The 21,363-nt window shown below is 45.7% G+C and overlaps 1 protein-coding gene across 4 annotated transcripts in view; it reads right to left on the bottom strand.

The window, feature by feature from the left end:
* The window catches only part of HTT (huntingtin), a 133,570-nt gene that overhangs the window by 68,436 nt on the left and 43,771 nt on the right, over positions 1 to 21,363 (bottom strand). For all 4 annotated transcript variants that reach the window (XR_012377823.1, XM_025887106.2, XM_073891348.1 and 1 more), the window contains 15 exons: positions 19,504 to 19,865; positions 16,747 to 16,870; positions 16,357 to 16,475; positions 14,296 to 14,407; positions 13,622 to 13,759; positions 12,620 to 12,778; positions 12,433 to 12,530; positions 11,219 to 11,358; positions 10,160 to 10,223; positions 9,808 to 9,908; positions 7,017 to 7,163; positions 5,208 to 5,328; positions 3,564 to 3,640; positions 2,174 to 2,325; positions 928 to 1,130 (listed from right to left, as the gene is read on the bottom strand). Coding sequence is in view for 3 of the 4 variants with exons in the window: in XM_025887106.2 (XP_025742891.1) it covers positions 928 to 1,130; positions 2,174 to 2,325; positions 3,564 to 3,640; positions 5,208 to 5,328; positions 7,017 to 7,163; positions 9,808 to 9,908; positions 10,160 to 10,223; positions 11,219 to 11,358; positions 12,433 to 12,530; positions 12,620 to 12,778; positions 13,622 to 13,759; positions 14,296 to 14,407; positions 16,357 to 16,475; positions 16,747 to 16,870; positions 19,504 to 19,865 (2,117 nt within the window). In the remaining variant the exon portion in view is untranslated. The remainder of the gene's footprint in view (positions 1 to 927; positions 1,131 to 2,173; positions 2,326 to 3,563; positions 3,641 to 5,207; positions 5,329 to 7,016; positions 7,164 to 9,807; positions 9,909 to 10,159; positions 10,224 to 11,218; positions 11,359 to 12,432; positions 12,531 to 12,619; positions 12,779 to 13,621; positions 13,760 to 14,295; positions 14,408 to 16,356; positions 16,476 to 16,746; positions 16,871 to 19,503; positions 19,866 to 21,363) is intronic.

The following is a 21,363-nucleotide window of genomic DNA, read 5'->3' as shown; positions in this document are numbered from 1 at the left end:
GTACCTCTGAGGCAAATAATACATTATATGTTTAAAAAAAAAAAAAAAGAAGATAGCAGGAGGGGAAGAATGAAGGGGGGGAAATCAGAGGGGGAGATGAACCATGAGAGACGATGGACTCTGAGAAACAAACTGAGGGCTCTAGAGGGGAGGGGGGCGGGGGGATGTGTTAGCCTGGTGATGGGTATTAAAGAGGGCACATTCTGCATGGAGCACTGGGTGTTATATGCAAACAATGAATCATGGAACACTACATCAGAAACTAAAGATGTAATGTATGGTGATTAACATAACAAAAAAAGAAAAAGAAAAAGAAAAAGAATTGGTGGCTGGAGCTGCGGACAGCGTCCAGGCCAGTGCCAGTGCCAGTGCCAGAGCATGCGGGAGGTACTAGGGTGTGAAGGGGGGAGACACAACTCTTCAGAAAAGTTTGTAGTGATGGGGAGACCAAATGGCCACTAAGGGAGAACGTGAAGTTAGAAGAGCTTTTTCATGATGGAAGTAACTTGAGATGGAAAACACGGGAGGGCAAATAATCGGATATAATTATAAATGAACTCATCTATCTTAAATTCACTGTGCAAACAGGTTACCATTTGTCCCGAAGCTCATTCGTGGACCTGTACTTCATAGAGAAGCAGAACAACCTGCGAATGTTCCAGGAGACAGCAACTTCAATTCTGAGCTTTCTCGGCTAACGCTTAAAGCCTAAGAATCCAGCTAGTTCTTTCCCTCTCAGAGGCGACAGTAACAGAACGGTACCAAAAGAGCTACAAATTGGATGACACATTTTGGTATTAAACTTAGTGTCACCCTATGAGCAATTCCGTTCATTTAAAGCAAAAGAGAGTAAGGAAGGGGCAGACAAGTGAGCGAAGGCAAGTCCGGCGCCACGGGGGTCACTGAGCTGCCCAAGCGTGAAGTTACCTTCATTGCTGGTCCCGGAGCCACATCGTCCAAGACGTGAGCACAGATATTAATCACCTTCAGCAGGTGGGAGAAGAGCTGTTCCACCATGGGCACCAGGGTCCGGTCACCCAGAGCTGGCCAGACCTCTTCCTGCTTGGCAGCTGTTGGGTTGGCCTCTTCTTCGGAGGTCCAGGAACTTCTCAGAGATTTGGGGGCACTGGCTGTGATGAGGGGAAGAGAAAATCACTAGGGAAGCTAAGTCATTTAGACCCGCCTACTTTGAGTTCACTGGCCATCTCCACCTGGTGGTCAACTGATCCCTCCAACTCCACAGGAAACGGACTTTCACAAATGTCACCACCGGACATATACCCACCCATACACTGGTGACGTGCCAATCACCCCAGGCCCTCCGGATCTTTACAACCGAAGTTCCACTAGTGGCCATGGCCTGCTGCTCCTGCCCCTGCAGTCTCTTCCGGTCAGAGTCCTCTCCCACGGCCCACAGCCAGGATCTTGTTGAGACTCTCTCTCACCTCGATGCGACATGAACCTCCCAAGTGGGTTTCCCTACCTTGTTCTCCAAGCCACACTCAAGCCCATGGAGGGACTCCGTCCCACAGCTAGCCCCACCATGAGGCTCTTCTGTGACCTCCCACAGCAAATACCACAGTCCTCCTTAACAAGGCAGCACCCCACACCCATCAAGTTCAGCAGCCTCCTTCCTCACCAGCCACACCCTCCATCCTCGTGCTCACCTGACATCCCAAACCACTTACAGTCCTCACATGTCACACAATTCTTCATGTCTCCCTGCCTTCAAACAGGCTACGCCCTCCGTCTGGTATACCCTTTCCTGCCAGCCCATAAAACCTGTTTCCTGTCCTGATCCCCCACAAGAGAGTGATCACGGCCCCTCAGCACTGCCATTGTACTATGGTGTGTCACTCACTGAATCCACGGCTGACTTGAGAACAGAGCCCAAATATCATGCTTTCTTACAGCCGTGGTGCCTGCTAAAACGAAATTAGAAATGCGTTTACCTGTAGCTAACTAAGAGACTGCACAGGGAAGGGGCTCCTTTAAACTACTCGGCTCAGAACAGCTGCCCACAGCACACACCCATGCTGGTTACATGGGACACTCTGACTACAGGATCGAACCATCACTGGAGTAATTTCCCTCCGTGTGCTCACCACCCCACTCCCTAGAAGGAAACGAAAGCTATAGACCTGAAGTCCCTGTTTCAGCTCAGTACCAATACCTGCAAGCAAGTTTCCGGCTAAAACCAAAGCATCCTGATGGGCTGAGAGATCCAGCGGGAACCAGGCTGACGAGAGCAAGGTGAGGACCATTGTGGCCATGCCAACAGTACAGCTCTTTCTCGACTCATCAGAGGTGCTCAGCGGGGGCACCCTGGAAGCAGACGTGTGCCAGGTCAAACGACAAAAATTTTAAATCAGACAGTCCTGCCTTCTCTAATGAACCAGGAAGAAGGCATGTCACTATGTTTTATACCAGCTCATAAAGTGATTTTACTATTGTTAACTGACATCCTTCCAATAAGCCACAGCTCCATAAATATCATTGAGAAAGGAAACCAGGTAGCAGATCTGATTAAAACTACTGAAACTGGGGGATGCCGAGGTGGCTCAGATGGTTAAACGTCTGCCTTCAGCTCAGGTCATGATCCCAAGGTCCTGGGTTCCAGCCCTACGCCGGGCTCCCAGCTCAGTGCGGAGCCTGCTTCTCCCTCTCCCTCTGCTGCTCCCCCTGCTTGTGCGCTCTCTCTCTTTGACAAATAAGTAAATAAAATATTTAAAAAATAATAATAAAAAAACGATTGAAACTCTTTTTTATAACTTTTTAGCTTTGTCTGAATTTTGCCTTAGCATATTTTACTCCAATGCCACAGTTGCTTAGTCAGGTCAGGTGCTGGATCTCTGACCAGAAACAGGTTGCTCGATAACTACCTGTGGACAAAAGGAAGCAACCACTCTAGACCAGCAATCCATCCACTCCAAGCAAATGTTAGCTGGCCATATGCTGACACACAAGAAATCTGCAGATTTGCTTCCAAATAGGATGGCGAGTCACCAAAATGTTTCTCAGTAATCGGTACACATAATAAAAGCTTACTCCTTAGTGCTGTAGGAGATTCGAAATTATTTCACAGATGCTATTCAGGCCATCTAGTGGAAGAAACTCATTTTTAAATAGAAACTGCTCATATAAGCTTGCCAGTTCCTTTAGCTCATCATGATTTTATATGACAGGTCACATCTGATTTCGAACAAAAAATGTTTCTAAATTTCTAGTACACAGTGTAGACATTTGGAGAGAATCAAGCCAATTAGAAACGTCTTGCCAACATATGTGAATTGTCCAAAATGAACCTACAAATGACACCCTGAAATCCTCCAAAGCACTTGACAGTGAGCATTTGACACCATGAGAATCACAGCAAATCCAAATTTTCCGAGAGCTCTATCAGTAATTTCCCACACAGCTAACAGGGCAGAAGCAAGGATTCCTTTGGGTATGTTTCCAAAAGGTCACACTGAGAAAAGATTTAAGAAAGAAAACACAGGATTCCAATAGCGATGTCTGTATCACATGAATGTAGATGACCATATGCTGAGAAAAATACATACCCACAATGCCAACCTAAACTCCAAATGCAGACGGGAAAGGTGGTTGAAAGGAGACACAGAGCTTCGCAGCATCCAAACTAAAGGAGAAGAGGATATAGTAAAATCACAGCCACGCACAAAAAGCATTTATTAAATTGAACCTTTCACCTTCAGAAAAAGTACGAACGATGAAAACATAATTGAGGGCGCCTGGGTGGCTCAGTTGGTTGGGCGACTGCCTTCGGCTCAGGTCATGATCCTGGAGTCCCGGGATCGAGCCGCACATGGGGCTCCCTGCTCAGCAGGGAGTCTGCTTCTCCCTCTGCCCCTCCCCCCCTCACGTGCTCTCTCTTTCTCATTCTCTCTCTCAAATAAATAAAATCTTTAAAAAAAAAAAAAGAAAACATAATTGAGGTCTGTGTCTAACGATATTGGTCCTACCATGGCACCCATTCATCCTTCAAAGACAGAGCAAGGCATGGGAAACACAGGCTCTAAGAAGGGCTCATCGTGTGCCGTGAAGACAGGCCGGCAGCTGGAGCAGCGCTTCCGATCAGAATGCCCAACGATCCCACCTCCCCGCCCCTGCCCTGAGCTCACTGACGTCCATCTCCTGAGCAGGCTGCAAGGACAACAAACGCGCAGACCCTTCTCTGTGTTTATATCCCAAGCCTAGAACAGTGCCTGACACATGGAAGCCACAATAAATACAAATAAGTGAAGTTTATGATATTTTAAACAAATCAAGGGAAGACCAAACTAGAGAGGCCAAACAATATTTAGGTTTAAAAGGCACTTATGTTCTTATCAAGACAGCCTAATCCTAATTGTTGGCATTTTCTACAATAGGTAAGCATTTCTTCTGTCACATAAAATAAACAATGAGGGATAACCTGGCAATCAGCAAATTAACACTACCTTGTATAATATTCTCTATTTCTGATTATGAAAGTTACCCTTGTTCATTTTAGAAAATTTGTAAATATCTGAAAAATATGAAGAAGGAAACAAAGTTCACAGCCCCAAAATTCATTTTGGCCATTTTCTGCCAGTCACTTTCCTGAGTTCGTGAGAAAGGTACTTGTGTGAATAGGACTTCCTCACAGATCGGACTACACGCTAGCACACCCCCACTCCGCCACTCTGTAGCACTCGACAGTCCCCAAAGCCTATGTCAATGGGTGCATAATAAATGTGAGTTTCGTTGGAATCAGAATTTAATCATCGTGCATTCTTGGACATCACAGTCCTTTTCCGATGCCAGCGTCACAGAAAACAATACAGGTGAAGTACGTTATACAAACACCTTGGCTGGCATTTCTGACGTCTTCCCCTTAGCGTCCATCACACATCACGGAGTCAGTTATATTGGAGGCATTCTCAACTTCCGACACGTTACCAACTCGATCATGGCAGTTTTTATTCTCATTTTTATGTCTTCCTGTATTGGCTGAGTTTTTTTTTTACAATGAGCATGTATTATTTTAATAATCAGGAAAAAAAATAGTTGTGTAATCTCCATTTAGAATACACCAAGATTCTGTTCTGGGAAGCACAAGTTCTTAGCCCCACGAATGCAAGCTCTCACACAGCAACTCACCATGAAGAACCGACTGCAGGAACCACCCAGAGTCAATTTCGCCAAGGCCAACCAAGGAGACTTACTGTGAGTGCACGTGTGGTGGACATGACCAGCTCGCGGGAAACTGCCGCAATGACTCTGGAGAGGTTGTTTTCCACAGTCACGTCCGTCATGCTCGGCAGTAAGTTATAGCCTCTGTATATTCTAACGAGAAAAACACGGAGACTTAAAACCTACTACTAAAGCTTATGACACTTCCAAAATTCAAATGGCATTTCTAAGTTTAAGATTAAGGCCTATGAGAAGTTCTAGCAGTCTTGACTTTGACGTGACAGACAGACCGGAAGTGAACCCAGCCCAGTCCGCCCCAAGCACCCACGCCGTGGCGCCCGGGCAGCGCTGCCCCGCCACAGCCTCACGGTCCCCTCTCCATCTGTCCAAAGCACTCATCTTTCAAACTTTTAAGTTGAAAGAAATCCTCCTTGAAGCTAGTCCCGACTGCAGGAAAGACGAAAGTGTTGGTTCCACCGTGGGGCTGCCGCGGTGCTTCCCGAGACCACACTCACGGCACACACCGATTTCCACCCCTTGCTGAGGTTACAGATCCTGAGTCCCCGGCCCTGTCAGCAGAGCCCAAGCAGGATTAGTGCTGGATTCAGTTCTGAATCGCCCAGTGTCCTCAGAACCCAACAAAACTCAGAAGACTTCTCTTTTCTTCCCACATCAATTCTCAAACAGCAGGCAGCTAATAAGGTGCCAACGGCGCAGCTCAGCTGGCCACGGAGCTGGCCATGCAAGAACCAAATAACACAGCCAATGTCCAGAGGCCAGGCTGAGTTTGAAACGGGGAAGACTTTCAAAGTAGTAGTGAGTAAACCAATTTTAATGCGATATTATACTCATCTCTGCTGGCATTTTCTGAACTGATGCTCAGAAACAGCAATTTACCCTAAGCTTGTTCAACTCCTGATGAGACCCTCTCACACTGCTTTTGCTTATCTTTAAGGAATATTTACCCCGAATCTTCTCAGAGAGAAGAAAAGACCACTTCTTAGGTTTACAAAAAGGAAATTCTCTGAGAAAACTATGTCCATGTGTTTTTTTAAAGCAATCTTTACGTGAGATGTTATCTACTGAGAAATAACTTCCAAATCTGACAAGCTGAGTTCCAAATTCACAACAAAAGCATCAAGCAAATATCTCAGCCTTGACAGCTAAGCTTTTAAAAAAAACTGCCACTAACAAACAGGAGAGCTACATATAAAACTCATTTTTAAAATAACATTTAAAACACAGAGAGTTAAACTGCATGAGATAGTCTTTTATGATCACCTCTGCAGCCTTCTTTGCAAACTAAAATTCGAAGGAATGATTGGTTCATTAAAGCGTTTCTGCACTAACAAGTTCCATAGTCTGTGCTCGTCTGAGGCCCAACAAGAGCAGGCTGTGTGCCGCCAACGGCAACAGCATTTAAAAGCTTCTCACAACCAACGTGAATAGTAGTAAGTGCAAAGCATTGCACCAGTGACAACCCTAACTAACCCTGCCCAGCCCCCTTAACAGTTGGGGGTAGAGCACACAGACAGAGTGATAGAGTGAAAACGTTATCGGACAAGGTTTTAGATAAGACACAGCATAAGCATCACACACAAAACACACTTATGAGTACGTGGCTGGTAGTAAACGGATTAGAAGATTCATGAAGTCCTCGCTGTGACTATGGCCGAGCTTCCTAAATGAAGATGGGCGGCAGATCCCAGAAAGGACAGACACCCTACCAAGGAGAGCACCTATGCAAACGCCCTCACCTGAAGCTTCTTCTATAGAAAGCACAAAGTGTCAGGAAAGTCCCCCTCCCACCCATGACGTCAGGCCACACACGGCACACGTACCTGGTGATGGTGCTGACGGAGAAGTGAGAGGGAGGCTGCGTCTCATGCATGAGGAGCTTCAGGTAAACACTGCTTTGATCCCTCGCCACAGCCACGACGGGGTCAGCTTGCCCTTGGTCGCACTTATAGAATAGCTTTGGGACAAGCCTACCGTAGAAGTAAAGTATATTTACTGACGGAAGTCTCTGAAACTCACCTGTGATGCACCACCCTCCTCTGTTGAGGTGGGGAAGCCTGCAGCATGGTCTACCCACTAACAGCAGCTCCCTCCTTTGGGGGGCCCTCCAGGCCAGCAGAGCGGGGCTGCCCGTCCCAGGACCAATCGCCCACATACCGGTCACACCAACCCTGATATAACGAGGCGCTGCACTTCCTTTCTGTCCATTGTGGGATTAAGTACCTTTCTCTACATATAATAAAATGCTCTGAGTTAAAGTTCTATTTCCAGTCCTCTTGAGCAAGATGAATAGGTACATGAAGCCACTGTCCACGGAAAGTACTGAGCACAGAGCAGATCTGAATGCCAGGGGCCGGCCCTTACTCCCTTTTGCAATTCTGCCTGCAAAACCAGCCCACACACTCCCAGATGGCAAAGCTCCAGCAGACGTCCCTCACAGATCTACTACACTCCACTCAAAAGCAGAATACAGGCAACATTTCCCAAAAGAACAGAAGGGCTCGTTTCTGCAATGGACAGGGCATGTTCTGCATGAGTGTACTCATACCCTTGTGGACAGGGCTCATAACTCTTAGAAACCACCAACTGTTTCATCACATTGCAAACCCCAGTATCCTTGATTAAAATCTCTCTTCTGTGGAGATATGATCACAAGTACAACTTTTTTCTAAGGTAAAATAAATGGCTGTCATTTGCAGAAGGTGGGAAAGGTCCAAAATCGTTGATTAGGTAAGTCATACTAACCCAGCTAAGTGCACGAAAAGGAACACCTCACAAGTAAACAAAGAAATATGCAAATGACAACATTGAAAACAGAAAAGATATACATCAAGGGCGCCTGGGTGGCTCTGTCATTAAGCATCTGCCTTCAGCTCAGGTCACGATCCCAGGGTCCGGGGCTCGAGCCCCGCATCGGGCTCCCTGCTCAGCAGGAAGCCTGCTCCTCCCTCTCCCACTCCCCCTGCTTGTGTTCCCTCTCTCGCTGTCTGTCAAATAAATAAATAAGAAATCTTTAAAAAAAAAAAAAGATATACATCAAAATGGAACTTTGGTTTTGAGTAGTCTGATCACAGAGATTTTTATTTCCTATTTTATATTTTCCCTAAATTTTGCTCAGCAAACATGTGTTATTACTTTTAAAAGATAAGTTATTTTAAAAAGAAATGCCAATTTCTGCCTCAACAATTGATAGGTATTTAACTTTTTTTGAAATTTTTTTTGGTGAGAAGAATCGGGCACAATCATATTCTGGTCATTAAGAAGTAGAGACTGGTATGTTTCTGGACAGCAATTTCACAGGAAGTACCAAAACCCCTAAGAAATCCACTTCTAGGTACTGACCCAAAAGAAATGAGAACATATGTCCACACGACGTCTTGTGGGCAAATGTTCAGCCAGCACAATCCACAGTAGCCAAAAAAGTGGAAGTAATATCAATCATCTGGTGACTGGGTGAAGAAAAGACAGTGTCGCCCCTGTAATGGAGAACTATGTACAAGGCAATAAAAGGAACGCACTCCGGGCACACATGACAGGATGGACAAACCCTGAAAACTAAGGGGAAAAAGCCAGAGGCAAAAGTCCATCTACTGTATGATCCCATTTATATAACATGTCCAGAAAAGGAAGTGGATTCGTGATTGCATGTGGGCACAAGGAAGCTTTCTGGGGTAATGGAAATGTTCTAAAACTGGGATCGTGGTGATGGCTACACAAATCTGTAAGTTTACTACTAATCATTAAATCGTACACTTAAAATGGGTGAATGTTAAGGGATATAAAATCATTACTTCAGTAAAGCTATGAAAAATTAAAAAAAAAAAAAAAAACAACAACATCAGAAAGCTTGGCCTAGTAACTCAACCTCCAGGAATTAATTCTAAGGAAAAAAATGTACACAAAAACATTTGTGTATAACCGTATTCATGAGCATTATCATTATCTAAGTCAAAGAAAACTTAGCACCCAATCAAATAATATTTACATGAAAGTTTCTCGCAACTACAAGAATAAACTACTGGTCACTACCTACAATTTCTCTTTCTGAAACAGCATGCATAGCCTTCACTGATCTCACTCTGTATGACACGTCACGCACTTCAGGACAAACATATGAACATATCTGCGCACAGGGTGCGGCCCTAGACATCACTGGTGGCCACGGGTTTTTTTTTTTACAGCACTTCCTTCACAGCAGGAAGATGTAATAACATATTACGTGGAAATGATCAGATCACAAAATTGCACGTACACTTGGTCCCAATTCTGAAGAGACTCGTACACAGGATATACCTCAACATGTTCACAGTGATTATCTCCAGTGACAGAACTGAAGGAGATTTCTATTTTCTTCTTTGTGCTCTTCTCTATATTCCAAACTTCTGACAGTGAAAGCGCATCACTTTTACAGCAGGAGGCTAGCCCTGTTTTCACCCTCACTTCTGACTCCTGGGCGGTAAATAGTATCTTGTCTGATAGTTTCAGAGGAGCTGAAAGTGAGCGCCAGGATCTGGGAATGCTGACCTACTCTCTAGATGACCCAGCTCCCCTCCTCCTACCACCTAGCACTTCCACCACGAAAGTGAGCAAAGAGAGAAAATGCGTGGTAAATACCTCATCAAAGCTGCTGCGGCAACGTGCCGCACCCTGGGGTCCTCGTCCCCGAGCAGATAGATGACGACATCATGCAACACTCGTTCTTGCAGTTTTAAAAGCTTCAGAGAGAAGGATAAAAAAACTAGATATGACGTCTGTCTTTAACCCAATTTCAGGTAAGATACTCTGGAAGGCCAGTGAGGAAGAACTCACGATCACCAGACTTAAATTCACACACAACAAACACAACTGTCAAGACCTGAATCGCACAGTCGATCTAGAACAGAGCGCGCTCAGAGGAGAACCACACCCGTGGGAAAGCGCAGCTCCTAGAAATTACGACACGGCCTCACAACAATGAACTGCTTACCCCTGTGTAATGATGGGCCCCTCTGTGCAGGTTTTCTGCTTTTGCCTCCAAAAAGCTCACCAACCTAACAAAAGAACATTTTTAACACGAAACAATTTAGTGAGTCCACAGACACCCACCGTCGGCCTGCACGACCCTGACACACAGGACACAGAAGGCGGCTGCTCCGGAGGGGGCTGGGCCAGCCACCGAGAAGGCCGGAGAGAGAGCACCTCGTCAGACCCCCAGAAGGACGAAGGTTTTTAAGTAAGTAGAGTTCATATTCCCATCCTCATTTCAGACTCAGTAAACCGTTTTCTTCAAAATACGTATCACCGTCTATTACTGTGAGAGACTCCAAGTGGCCTCAGAGTGAGCTCAGCCACCAGGGAAGGTGCGTGCGGACGGACTGTGGGGAGCCCTGCATGGCCTCGGGCAGGGTCCTTGCCCCCTCCCAGGGTCCTTCCCAGCGGGCGGAGCTGAGAGGAACCCCTCATTCACGGAGATGTTCTGAGGTAAAAAGAAACTAACCACTAACCACTCAGGGCACTAGCCCTGAGCCTGGCACATAACGAGCACTCTATAATAGCGGCTTGAAAAACACCCAAATGCCTGGGTAATAAAAGAAATTTCCCCTTCTAAAAGAGAGCACTGAAAGAAAACATCTTAAACCAAACTTATTCCTAGAAAATGCAGAAGGCATCAAGTTATTTTTAATTGCAACCGTAGAGACGGGCTGTCTGACCTAAGTTCGGTATAAGGAGGACGACATTCCTTTGTACACACAAGCAGGGGTGACAGAAGTCTGAGTTCTCTTGTTCCCGCCATCCAGGATGCTCAGATGACTGAGACCACCAGAAAGATCTACTCCTCTGCCCGTATTTTAAAATTGCAAGCACAGAGCAAGCTGAGGAGGAAACCAGCATCAGCTCTCCACGCCACCCAGATTCCCAACTCACAGGTTACTCGACGACCATCACGAATCAGTACTAGAAGCAACTGACCCAAGCCTTTCAATTCCTGGCTCGAACTCCCAGCAGCTTGGGTTTACAGACCTAAGGAACCTGATTCATCACTTACCTAAAGTCAATCTCTGCAAGAGTTTCCAAAAGTTCTGTCCTCACCAGCCAGTAGGAACTATCCCTCAAGGTCAGCATGTCGGTGATCAGCTGTAATCCCAATTCACTATAGCTACTGCTGCAGAGACTCATGACACAGTGCTGGAAGACAAGGCCGTCGCGGGATGGCATCGGGGTCAACCCCGTGCCATCACTGCCTCCTGACAGTTATGACATAACGCCTCCATATACCCGTTTCCTCTTCTTCTAACCACAGCAGGGATGCTGCATTTTTCCCACATCTCTCAGAAATGTCATTAACTCAAGTTTAAAACTGAATGTGTCCCTTCCACATCACTTTCCTTCTTCCTCCCTCTGCTGTCGTGGGCACGGCCTCTACTCCCAGACACCAAATTCACAACCATGGATCGGGGTAAACGACTCCATTCTAAAACAAGTCTCAGACCCGGTCCGACAGGGCACCCGTGCCCTTTGCTAAGCGGCCGTGTACGCCGCAGCCCCCCAACAACGGCATAGCCCCCGTGGCCACGCCCTTCCCACCCCTCAGTGCACACGTGGGCACTTCTATACAGCAGATGGGGGCTGACTCGGGGCCAGCAACCTGCTGTGCCCCTGGAGAAACAGACTGACTGAAACCTGGCGCACATTTGGAACTAAGGAACAATTCTGGCCATGAAATTTTCAAAAGGGAAGGTATCCTATTCATTTAACAACTGTTGGGTTTTTGCTTTGATTTTTACGGGTTAATTTTTGCTGTTGTTGATCGGCCAGTTGTGATTTACTGATCAGCTAATCTATAGAGGTTCACCACGCTGCCGCGTGAAGGCTGGAGGCACTGCAGGGACACAACACAGAGGTCACTAAATAACCTCGAGACTCCCCTTGACTCCACCCTGTGGGCCCGAGAGCGCCAGTGGTGTTTAATTCAACAGGTTTTACCCTTCGTGTTGGCAAAGTATATTTCTAAATAGACCCTTTAGGAAAAGGAACATTTCAAAGAAACACTGAGTACTGAAACTTACACCACACTCTATTAAATAAACCTTTACTGGTGATGCTTTCTTTCTGCAGCGGAGTGATGGACACATGCACGTTTACTATTGTTTACAGTTTTAGAACGTCTAGCACTATTTAGTATTAAGCCCAATTTTAGTTATCACAATGGTAAGATCCCCACTAACCAGAGAACCGATTCCCACAGAAGATCGTGCTTACCCTCACAGCTGTACAAGCCAGCTTGCAAGTCACAGAAGATTCATCCTTCAGAGTTTTCTGCAGCAAAGGAATGCAGTCCGCCAGAGAAAATGTATTTCCTGACCAGAAGAGCAAACAGCAAGTGCCTTTATGTAACCTTGAACTTGGGCATTCTACCTAGAAGATACCCTGAAAACTCTGCTGTTACCTGTCAGGGTCCTGATGGTGCTCATCCAGTCTCCCACTTGGAAGCGGGATCTGCTGAGGATGGAGGCAATGAGGGTCCCACAGAGAACGGCCGTGGCTCCTCTGACCTGGGGGTCTCCGTGGTCGATGTAGTTCAGGATGTCTGACACGTACTGCTCCTCTGTGGAGAGAAATTGCCCAGCCACTGTACAAGCCCCTACCATCAATTTTTTATCTCAGAATAAAAGCTTCATTCTCAGGGAAGAAAAAAAAAAGGGTGAGGAGGCAATCCAAATCCAGAAGAGACTTGAATGTGACAGCCATGAGTGGTAAAAAAAATATTGTGGGGTTTAAAGATTCTAGATTCATCATAGCTCTGATACCACTTCAACACAATCAATGTTCTGGATTATAATTCCAGGCTGCCGGCCAATAATCAAAATTCCAAGATTTCACTTCAAAAAAAAACAGACTAGAGAAACTCAAACTAGTCCACACTTACCTAATATGAATTCAAAAGCACAAATGTGTTCCCTCACCCAAAGAAAGGGAGGGAATGGGAGGGTGATTTTAGAAGTGCGGCCCCACCCCCATTTATTCCAACAGGAGAGAGTGTCCCAGCGTGTGTGCTACAGGGGCCGGATCTGCTGCTGTTCTGCTCGCCCTCGGGTCCCGCTTGTCTCTGAGTGTGAACATCTGGCCCCACAGAGTGTGACCCAAAGCAATTTTGATTATACGCAATTTGTGCTTTTGGTATAAATCCAATATGTATGTAAAGTGGCTCTTACATTCCCACATATCTATTGTCTCATCATGTGTGTTTAAAGGAAACAACTGCATCGACAGGGAGTCCAAAAAGCAAAAACGTTACTATTTATGTGTTTTATATGGAGCTACAACTCAGTTCAGAAATACCACAAGTTAACTCAAAACACGTACTCCTCTAAACTAAAACAGCCAAGACAGTTTGACATAGTTTTTGAAGGATTAAACATGAGGGACAAGCCGTGAACTTGTAACATACCAGGGTACTCCATGGTGTCCAGAGGTACTTTATAAAGTTTGCTGAAGAAAGACTCAGGATGAAGGGCCACGGCTGCCCCCACACAGCTGAGTGCCAGCGCCTTCACGCTGACCCTCACGTCCCTGTCCGGAACCAGCACTGCAAGGAAACCACTGAGGTCACCTTCAAAGCAGCCAACATGTAGTTTCCACAGAAACAAAACCAGACCCACCAACCCTGCTCCCCCATCATCCCCTCCCTTCTCCCATCAGTCAGCGAAAGCCGCCGCTCGGCCCAGACTCTAGTCCCTCCCTCTGCTACGGCAATGGGGCACGAATCAGTCACCAAGCTGACCCTGAGACCTCAGTATTTCCTTCAGCTCTGTACCTGCCTTTCTTCTTTGTTGTTGTTCTTTCTGTTTGTCTGTTTTAATTTTATTATGTTATGTTAATCACCCTACAATACCTCATTAGTTTCTGATGCGTACGACACCCAGTGCTCCCTGCAGTACGTGCCTCCTTAATGCCCGGCACCGGGCTCACCAGCCCCCGCCCCTCTGGAACCCTCAGCTTGTTTCCCGGAGTCCGTCGTCTCTCGGGGCTCATCCCCCTCCGACGCCCCACTTTCCCTTCCTTCTCCCAGTGCCCTCCGTGCCATTCCTCACGTTCCACCTGTACCTGCCTTTCTACACTTACCATTTTTTTCCCCAGTCAGCAAAAATGAAGCAGAGAGAAGGCGGACACAATGGACAAGAGGAACAGATTCGTCGTCGGTAGACTGTCCTACGTCACCTTTGATCCGGCAAGGCTACAACAAAGAAAGTGACGCTTGTTTGTCTTAGGATCAAGGAACCCATACACTCACTCACTAGTGTGTTCAACAAACAGGTCCAGAGCAGCAATTATGCCAGGTGCTGGGGACACAGAGATGCCCATCTTTGTCACACACAAGCCTGGCCTCACAGACCACGGTGGAGCAGAATCAGAGCGCGGTCAGAGGCAGCTAAGCCGCAGGGCCACGTGGGCGGTGGCAGGGATGAGCTCAGTGTGCAGGGAGGGCACTCTGGAGACAGGGCAGCTGGGAGCCGGCACTCCGGAGAGGCTGCTCGGCAAAGGACAGCATGAGCCACCATCTACAGGACAAGGGGAAGCTACTTAGGCGCAAGCAAGAGCCCTGGGAATGCCCAGAGCTGAGAGGGAGCAGACCTGGCTGGAGCGGGACCTGGGAGGAAGTGCGGAAGCTACAGGATGACTGAGCATCTACAGAGGAACTAAGTACAAAAAACTGTTTCCTGTCCTCAAGGAATTTAAAATTAAGGGAAGACAAGACACTTACAGCAGTTCAATGGATAAGTCAACAACAACAAAAAAGCCCAAACCTGATTAAAAACTGAGCAAAGGACTTGAACAGACATTTCTCCAAAGACAACATACAAATCACCAGTAAGCATAGGAAAAGATGTCCCACATCACTCATCACTAGGAAAACGCAAGTCAAAACCACAGTGATATACAACCTTACTCCCAGTAGGATGGCTACTCTCAAATAAAGCCAGAAAATGACAAGCCTTGGAGAGGACGTGGGGAAACTGGAACCCTGTGCACGGCCGGTGGGAACACAAACTGGTGCAGCCCCTGTGGAAAACGGTGCGGAGGGTCCTCAAAAAAAGTTAAAACTAGAACTACCAGAGGACCCTGAAATTCCACTTCTGGGTGTATACCCAAAAGAACTGAGAGCAGGGTCTTGAAGAGATGCCTGTATCCCCATGTTCACAGCAGCCAAAAGACAGAAGTAACGCAACTGCCCATCAACGGATGAACAGAAAACCAAAATGGAGTCCATCTGCACAGTGGGATATTATTCAGTGTCAGAGAGCAAGGGAATCCTGACACCTGCTATAACACAGATGAACCCTGAGGACATTATACCCAGTGAAATAAGCCAGTCACAAAAGAACACTGCATGGTTCCACCTGTATGCGCTTCCTGGGGTAGTCACATCCACAGAGACACAAAGCAGGTGGTGGGAGCCAGCAGCTGGGAGGAGGGAGGAATGGGGAGTTAGTGCTTAAGGGGGACAGAGTTTCAATCTGGGAAGAGGAAAAGAGTTCTGGAGACGGAGGGTGGTGATGGCCACTGAGCTATCCATTCCACAACAGTCATAACAGCTAACTTTATATGTACTTTACCTCCATAAACAAATAACGCATCATGCAATGAACAAAAACAAGAAATGCTGCAAAGACGACGCATGATCGTCAAATGAATGGCCCAAGGAATCAGGTGGGGTAGCAATCAGTGTAAGCAGATTTGTCTGGGAAGGACTCTCAAGGAAGCAGAACTCCAGGCAATCCTCAAGGACTGGGGTAGTACCTGGAGTGGCAGAAAAGAAGAGCACACCTAGGAAGGGGTCACTATTTAAGGGGAAATAGCTGAGCAGCTCAGAGATGGGAAAGCTAGAAGCAAGGCACACGGACAGTAGCCAGAGTTGTTGTTTTTTTTTAAAGATTTTATTTGTTTATTTGAGAGAGAGCATGAGAGAGAGAGCACGAGAGGGGGGAGGGTCAGAGGGAGAAGCAGACTCCCCGCTGAGCAGGGAGCCCGATGCGGGACTCGATCCCGGGACTCCAGGATCATGACCTGAGCCGAAGGCAGTCGTCCAGCCGACTGAGCCACCCAGGCGCCCGGTAGCCAGAGTGATTTTAAACACTCACACGAACTCAGAATGCCGAGTGGTCTCATGCTTAAATGTCTCACCTTGTTTTCTTGATCTCCTGGTTCGGCAGCTTCATCTCTGGAGACAAATTTATCTATACTGCTGTCAGAGGGCTGCCTGCTGTGGCCCATACTTTTCAATAAATGTGCTTGCCGCAGGGCTTCAAAATCAGAGAAATCGAGATGGAGTGACAAGTTTCCAATCAAAAAAAAAAAAAAAACCAATATTCTTATTTATACAAAGTCCATACGGAACTACAGGATTTAGATCAAGAACAAGGACAGTCATTCCTCAACTGACCTTCCTCATTTGCAATTTACAACTCAGAAAACAAAGATACCCAAAGATTTCTCCTTGGAAGCTAAGGTAAAATTGAGATGTCAGGGTTGAAAACAAGACCATCCCACAGCGCACTGCTTAAGTCTGCGTACCAACTGAAGAGCTTCGGAAAGCATCCGCGTCTTCATCCGGAAGAATGCCCGTGGCTTCCTCATCCTCGTCGGGTGGCTGTCCGATCTGCATCCCCGAATGCTGGCTGTCGGCACCATCTAACACCTGCACGGTTCAAGAGGGGCTGGTGAGGGCTCTGAAGGGACATCACCGAGGGACAGGCTCTCCGACACAGAAAGGCAAAGGCAAAGCCAGAAATCACATGGACCACATCTCACGTACTCTCACGTACTCACACAAAGGTCATTTCCTGAAATGCACGGAGATGCATGCACGTCAATGATCAAGCTTCACTGATCACACATTGCTATTACGTTACAAAGAGCTTTACGACTATAAAAATGCCAAAGAAATTCCAACCTGAAAATTTCTCTTTGTGATATTAAAAAAAAAAAAAATCTTTATCTTCACAAGCAAGTTTTACAGTAAGTCAACAATGAGGAAAATCTTTTAGAAAAACACAACACTACACTAGGTTAGCTTCTATACTGCTAGAACTAAATCAACTCAGTTTTGGACACAATATATCATATACCTGGCCATAAACTTGGATTATGATTCCATATTGCAAAACTTTTCACATTCACTTGAAATCTCATGTAATTTACTTGAAAAACTGAGTGATGGAACCTCAATACACTACCAGTAACTGAAATAAATTCTGTATCATTTTTAAAAAGTCATTCCAAATCCTTAGAGTTCAATAAAAAACATCAAGCCGCATGTTCAAAATCAACCAAGAAAGGAACGATTTCCTCCACTCTCCCAATTAGTTTACCCAAAAAACCTTACCTCAGTTAAAAAATATATATTAAAATGAAAAATTTTACCATAATAAAAGCAATACTTTTTGAATATTTTACTACACCCCACGCAGAATCAAAAAACACTTTATATGTATCATCCCCCTTACAGTGCAAGTACTGTTACCCTCATGTGTGGATAAGAAAACGGAGGCAAAGAGAGACACAAGCGCTCCAGGCTACACAGCTGGGAAGTGGCCAAGCCAAAATTCTCATCCAGGTGGCTCCCAGCAGCAGTCCCTCAGCCATCACACTGGGCTGTCTCATGAGGAAATTCCCTATCCCCTTCACTTGTTTCTTTTTCTCTATGGCACTCATCACCATCTGACTATATATTTGTTTACTTATTGATTGATTACTGGTTTATTATCTGCCCCCCCAACACATATGCACACACTCTAGAATAGGGGTAGTTAAGCCATGGCCTAATGGCCAAACCTGGCTCACCACCTGTTTTTGTAAATAAAGTTTTACTGGAAAGCTAGTTCATTTACACATAGTCAATGGCTGCTTTCACACCACAGGGGCAGAGGAGCATGCGCCAGAGGCTGTGTGGCTTAGAAAGCCACAGATCTTTGCTGTCCAGCCCAACAGGGAAGGAGTCTCATGACTCCAACTCTAGAACATTAGCTTCGTGTGAGCAGTTTTGTACATTGTGCCCTCTACTTCATCCCCAGCTTATGAACAATCCCTGGAACTTAATAGATGCTCAATACACTTGTTCAGCAAATAATTAATGATTACCTAACAGGCATGGAAGCATCCCATAAACCAGAAAAGAACTCCACCAATGTGGGTATTACCAAGGGAAGATGTTCACTCTCTACAGGCCAGAGAGACCTGCAGAGGCCCCATTCCCAGCACTGTTACCCAGTGAACAACGGGGTGATTTCAAAAGACCAAAAAAGTTTTCAGAGTTTCCTATGGCCTTTCATTCCTATTTCTAACAAATCCACCAGAAATCATCCACTGTGAAGAGGCAAGATCCCCCATGGAAGCTGGTGCAATAAACACACAGCAGAATCCCCCCCCAACTCAAGCCAGCACCCTCCCCAACCTTCTCTTCCCCTGCGTGCCGGCTAGTTTGTTCACGCTTTCCTCACTGAAAATCCCCTCCCACTATTCCAATTACGGGTCCTACCCTTCTCCAGGTCTTCTAGTTAAAAACCCCAACCGTGAGCCCACTTCTCCACGTGAGGAGGTATAAATCCACGTGGCCATCGGAAACTGAATCCACATGACAACCGCTCAACAGGGACACACAAGTGTTTTATCTCATGATTTGTCATTCAATGCTTCTGCATTCATCCACATAAAAAAACCCAAAAACCAAACCAAACCAAAACAAAAACGTTCTTAACAAAATCTATTCAATGGTAACAGAACACTTAATAGTACGAATTGTTTTTTAAAAAAACGGAGTGTTAAATTCTCTATCACTTTTACCAAACTTGGTGATTAGACCATCCTTAAGGAGCTTCTTGTCCACTAGCTCAGAGACCAGAAATACTTAAATCCATGCTCTATAAGACGGGATATGTTGTAGGTTTTGAAAAGCCAAAAAAAAATGTTAAATACACAATATTAATTTTTTAATTGCAATGCATTAAGACCACAGATCTGTTAATAAATAGGCTCCTTACGGATTTTTTAAATGATTTAATCTATGCCCAACCAAGTTCTTAAAGAATCTAAAATGCATTCAATTTTAGCAAAGTTCATATCATCAACTAACCTAATTTCTGCCCTCCATGTTCAACACAAATGACACTCGGCCATTGCCTTCAGGGAGGGTCTCAGATGGGGTTGACCTCCCCATTAATGACCTGAGCTGGTGACCTCTCCTCTCTTATTAGTGAGTCAGATGGGAAGAGGGAAATGAGCAGGAGGGTCTAGGTCTGCGCCTGCAGGTGAGAGCCCTCCCCACCCACTTACAATTTCTGAACTGTCTGAAGGGGTCACAGCCGAATCAGGCCCCTCAGTGGTGGTCTGGGAGCTGTCGCTGACTGGGGAGGAGGCCTGGGTGCCATCGTTCAGGTCCATGGCCGGGTCGGACGGGACAGCACTGATCTGGCTGGAGCTGTGGCTCAGGATGTCCTCCTCATCCCCATCGGTGGCAGCACTCGCCAGGTCACAGCCGGTCAGATCCACCGAGTCTGGCTGCAGCGTGTGCTGTGACCGGGGCTGCTCGGTGATGATGTCGTGGCCCACAGAGTCGGTGGCTGAACTGGCAGAGCCAGGAGTGGAGACCCCGGAAGAAGCAGCCAGCTCGCCACCAATCTCACCCTTGACTGAGGCTGAAGACAAAGAAATACTCATTCCTCAAAGGGCCAGGAAAACTTTCAACAGGGGTCAAATGTTTAAAAAATACCCCAAAATTCACTGTCACCAAATGTTTTAACTGCAAAAAAATCATGAAATACAGTGAAAATATGAACTACTAAATTTCAAAAGCAAGACAAGAGTGCATCCTTCAAATATTACTGAAATTGCTTTTTACTGTATTCTTGACTCACCTTTTACTCTACTACCATGTCACAGTCATAAAATAAGGATTATCAGTAGATATTTTTTAAATGCTATATATATATGAATATTCTCAAATGGTATTCCACTATAAAAATTGAAGTATGCTTGGTAACGATACCACTTCAAGTCCTTGAGCAACGGCTCCAGCTTCAGCTTGGAGCAGCACAGAAAGATTCTGCGATCCACAGGTAGCCCGGTCAGGCACAAGCCCGGTCGGGTACACTCGCTCAGAAGGCCATGCTCAGAAACGACAGAAAGTCACCATCTCTCTGATGTGGGCTTTCCTTCTCCCCAGACCCTGTTCAAGACCTCTAAGCTGCCAGTCCTACCTTCCTGTCGGGCAAATTTGCAGCATGTTTTCCTAGTTTGGTTTTTAAATTCTCATTTAAAAAAGCCACACACTACATAAAAATCACTACAAGAAGATCTACACCAAGGTGTTAGCAGTCTCGCCTAGAGACCACTGGGTCAGTGAGCACTTGAGCTTTATAATATTGTTGAGAGCTGTAATTTTGTTTTTCTTTTTTTACTTCTATAATTTAAAAAAAAAATTTGTTTTACAAAAGTGAACAAATAATCACCACCAGAATTATTCATTCTCCTTCCCAAATACTTTAGTCTTATTTTCAGTTGTCTAAAAATATTCTTTTGGATAGGATTATACAGTCCAAACCACTCTCATTTAATCCAATTATTAGCATATTAATCAATACTTCTCTCGCATAAAGTGAATAAAAAATCTGTAAAGAAATGTAAATTTCTGGGGCGCCTGAGTGGCTCAGTCGGTGAAGCGCCTGCCTTCAGCTCAGGTCATGATCCCAGGGTCCTGGGATCGAGACCCACATTGGGCTCTCTGCTCAGTGGGGAATCTACTTCTCCCTCTCTCTCTCCCTGCTGCTCCCCCTGCTTGTATTCTCTCTGTCAAATAAATAAATTAAATCTTAAAAAAAGAAAAGAAAAGAAATGTAAATTTCTTTCAAGTTAAGCTATCCACAGACAATTTTTAACCCCATTTGCCCCTCATAACCCATGTAATTCATGAGACACTTATCTACCACCCCCTACTACATAAGAAGACTTACGCTCAGGGAGCATAAACCTAATTTTAAAAGAGCCTAAGTCAAGGAAAAGAGCAAATATTTGATGCAAGAAAACACACACACACACACACACACACACACACACACACACACACACGTTTCAAAGTAAATGTTCTAAAAAGAGTGAGAATTAGCCACCATTTGAGCAAGCTGGCTTCACCGCTGT

Source organism: Callorhinus ursinus, unplaced genomic scaffold (assembly GCF_003265705.2).
Source record: "Callorhinus ursinus isolate GAN/ISIS: 27379988/994484 unplaced genomic scaffold, GSC_fseal_2.0 scaffold4, whole genome shotgun sequence".
Classification (NCBI taxonomy): Eukaryota; Metazoa; Chordata; class Mammalia; order Carnivora; family Otariidae; genus Callorhinus; species Callorhinus ursinus.
This window is presented reverse-complemented; position numbering and strand designations above follow the sequence as displayed.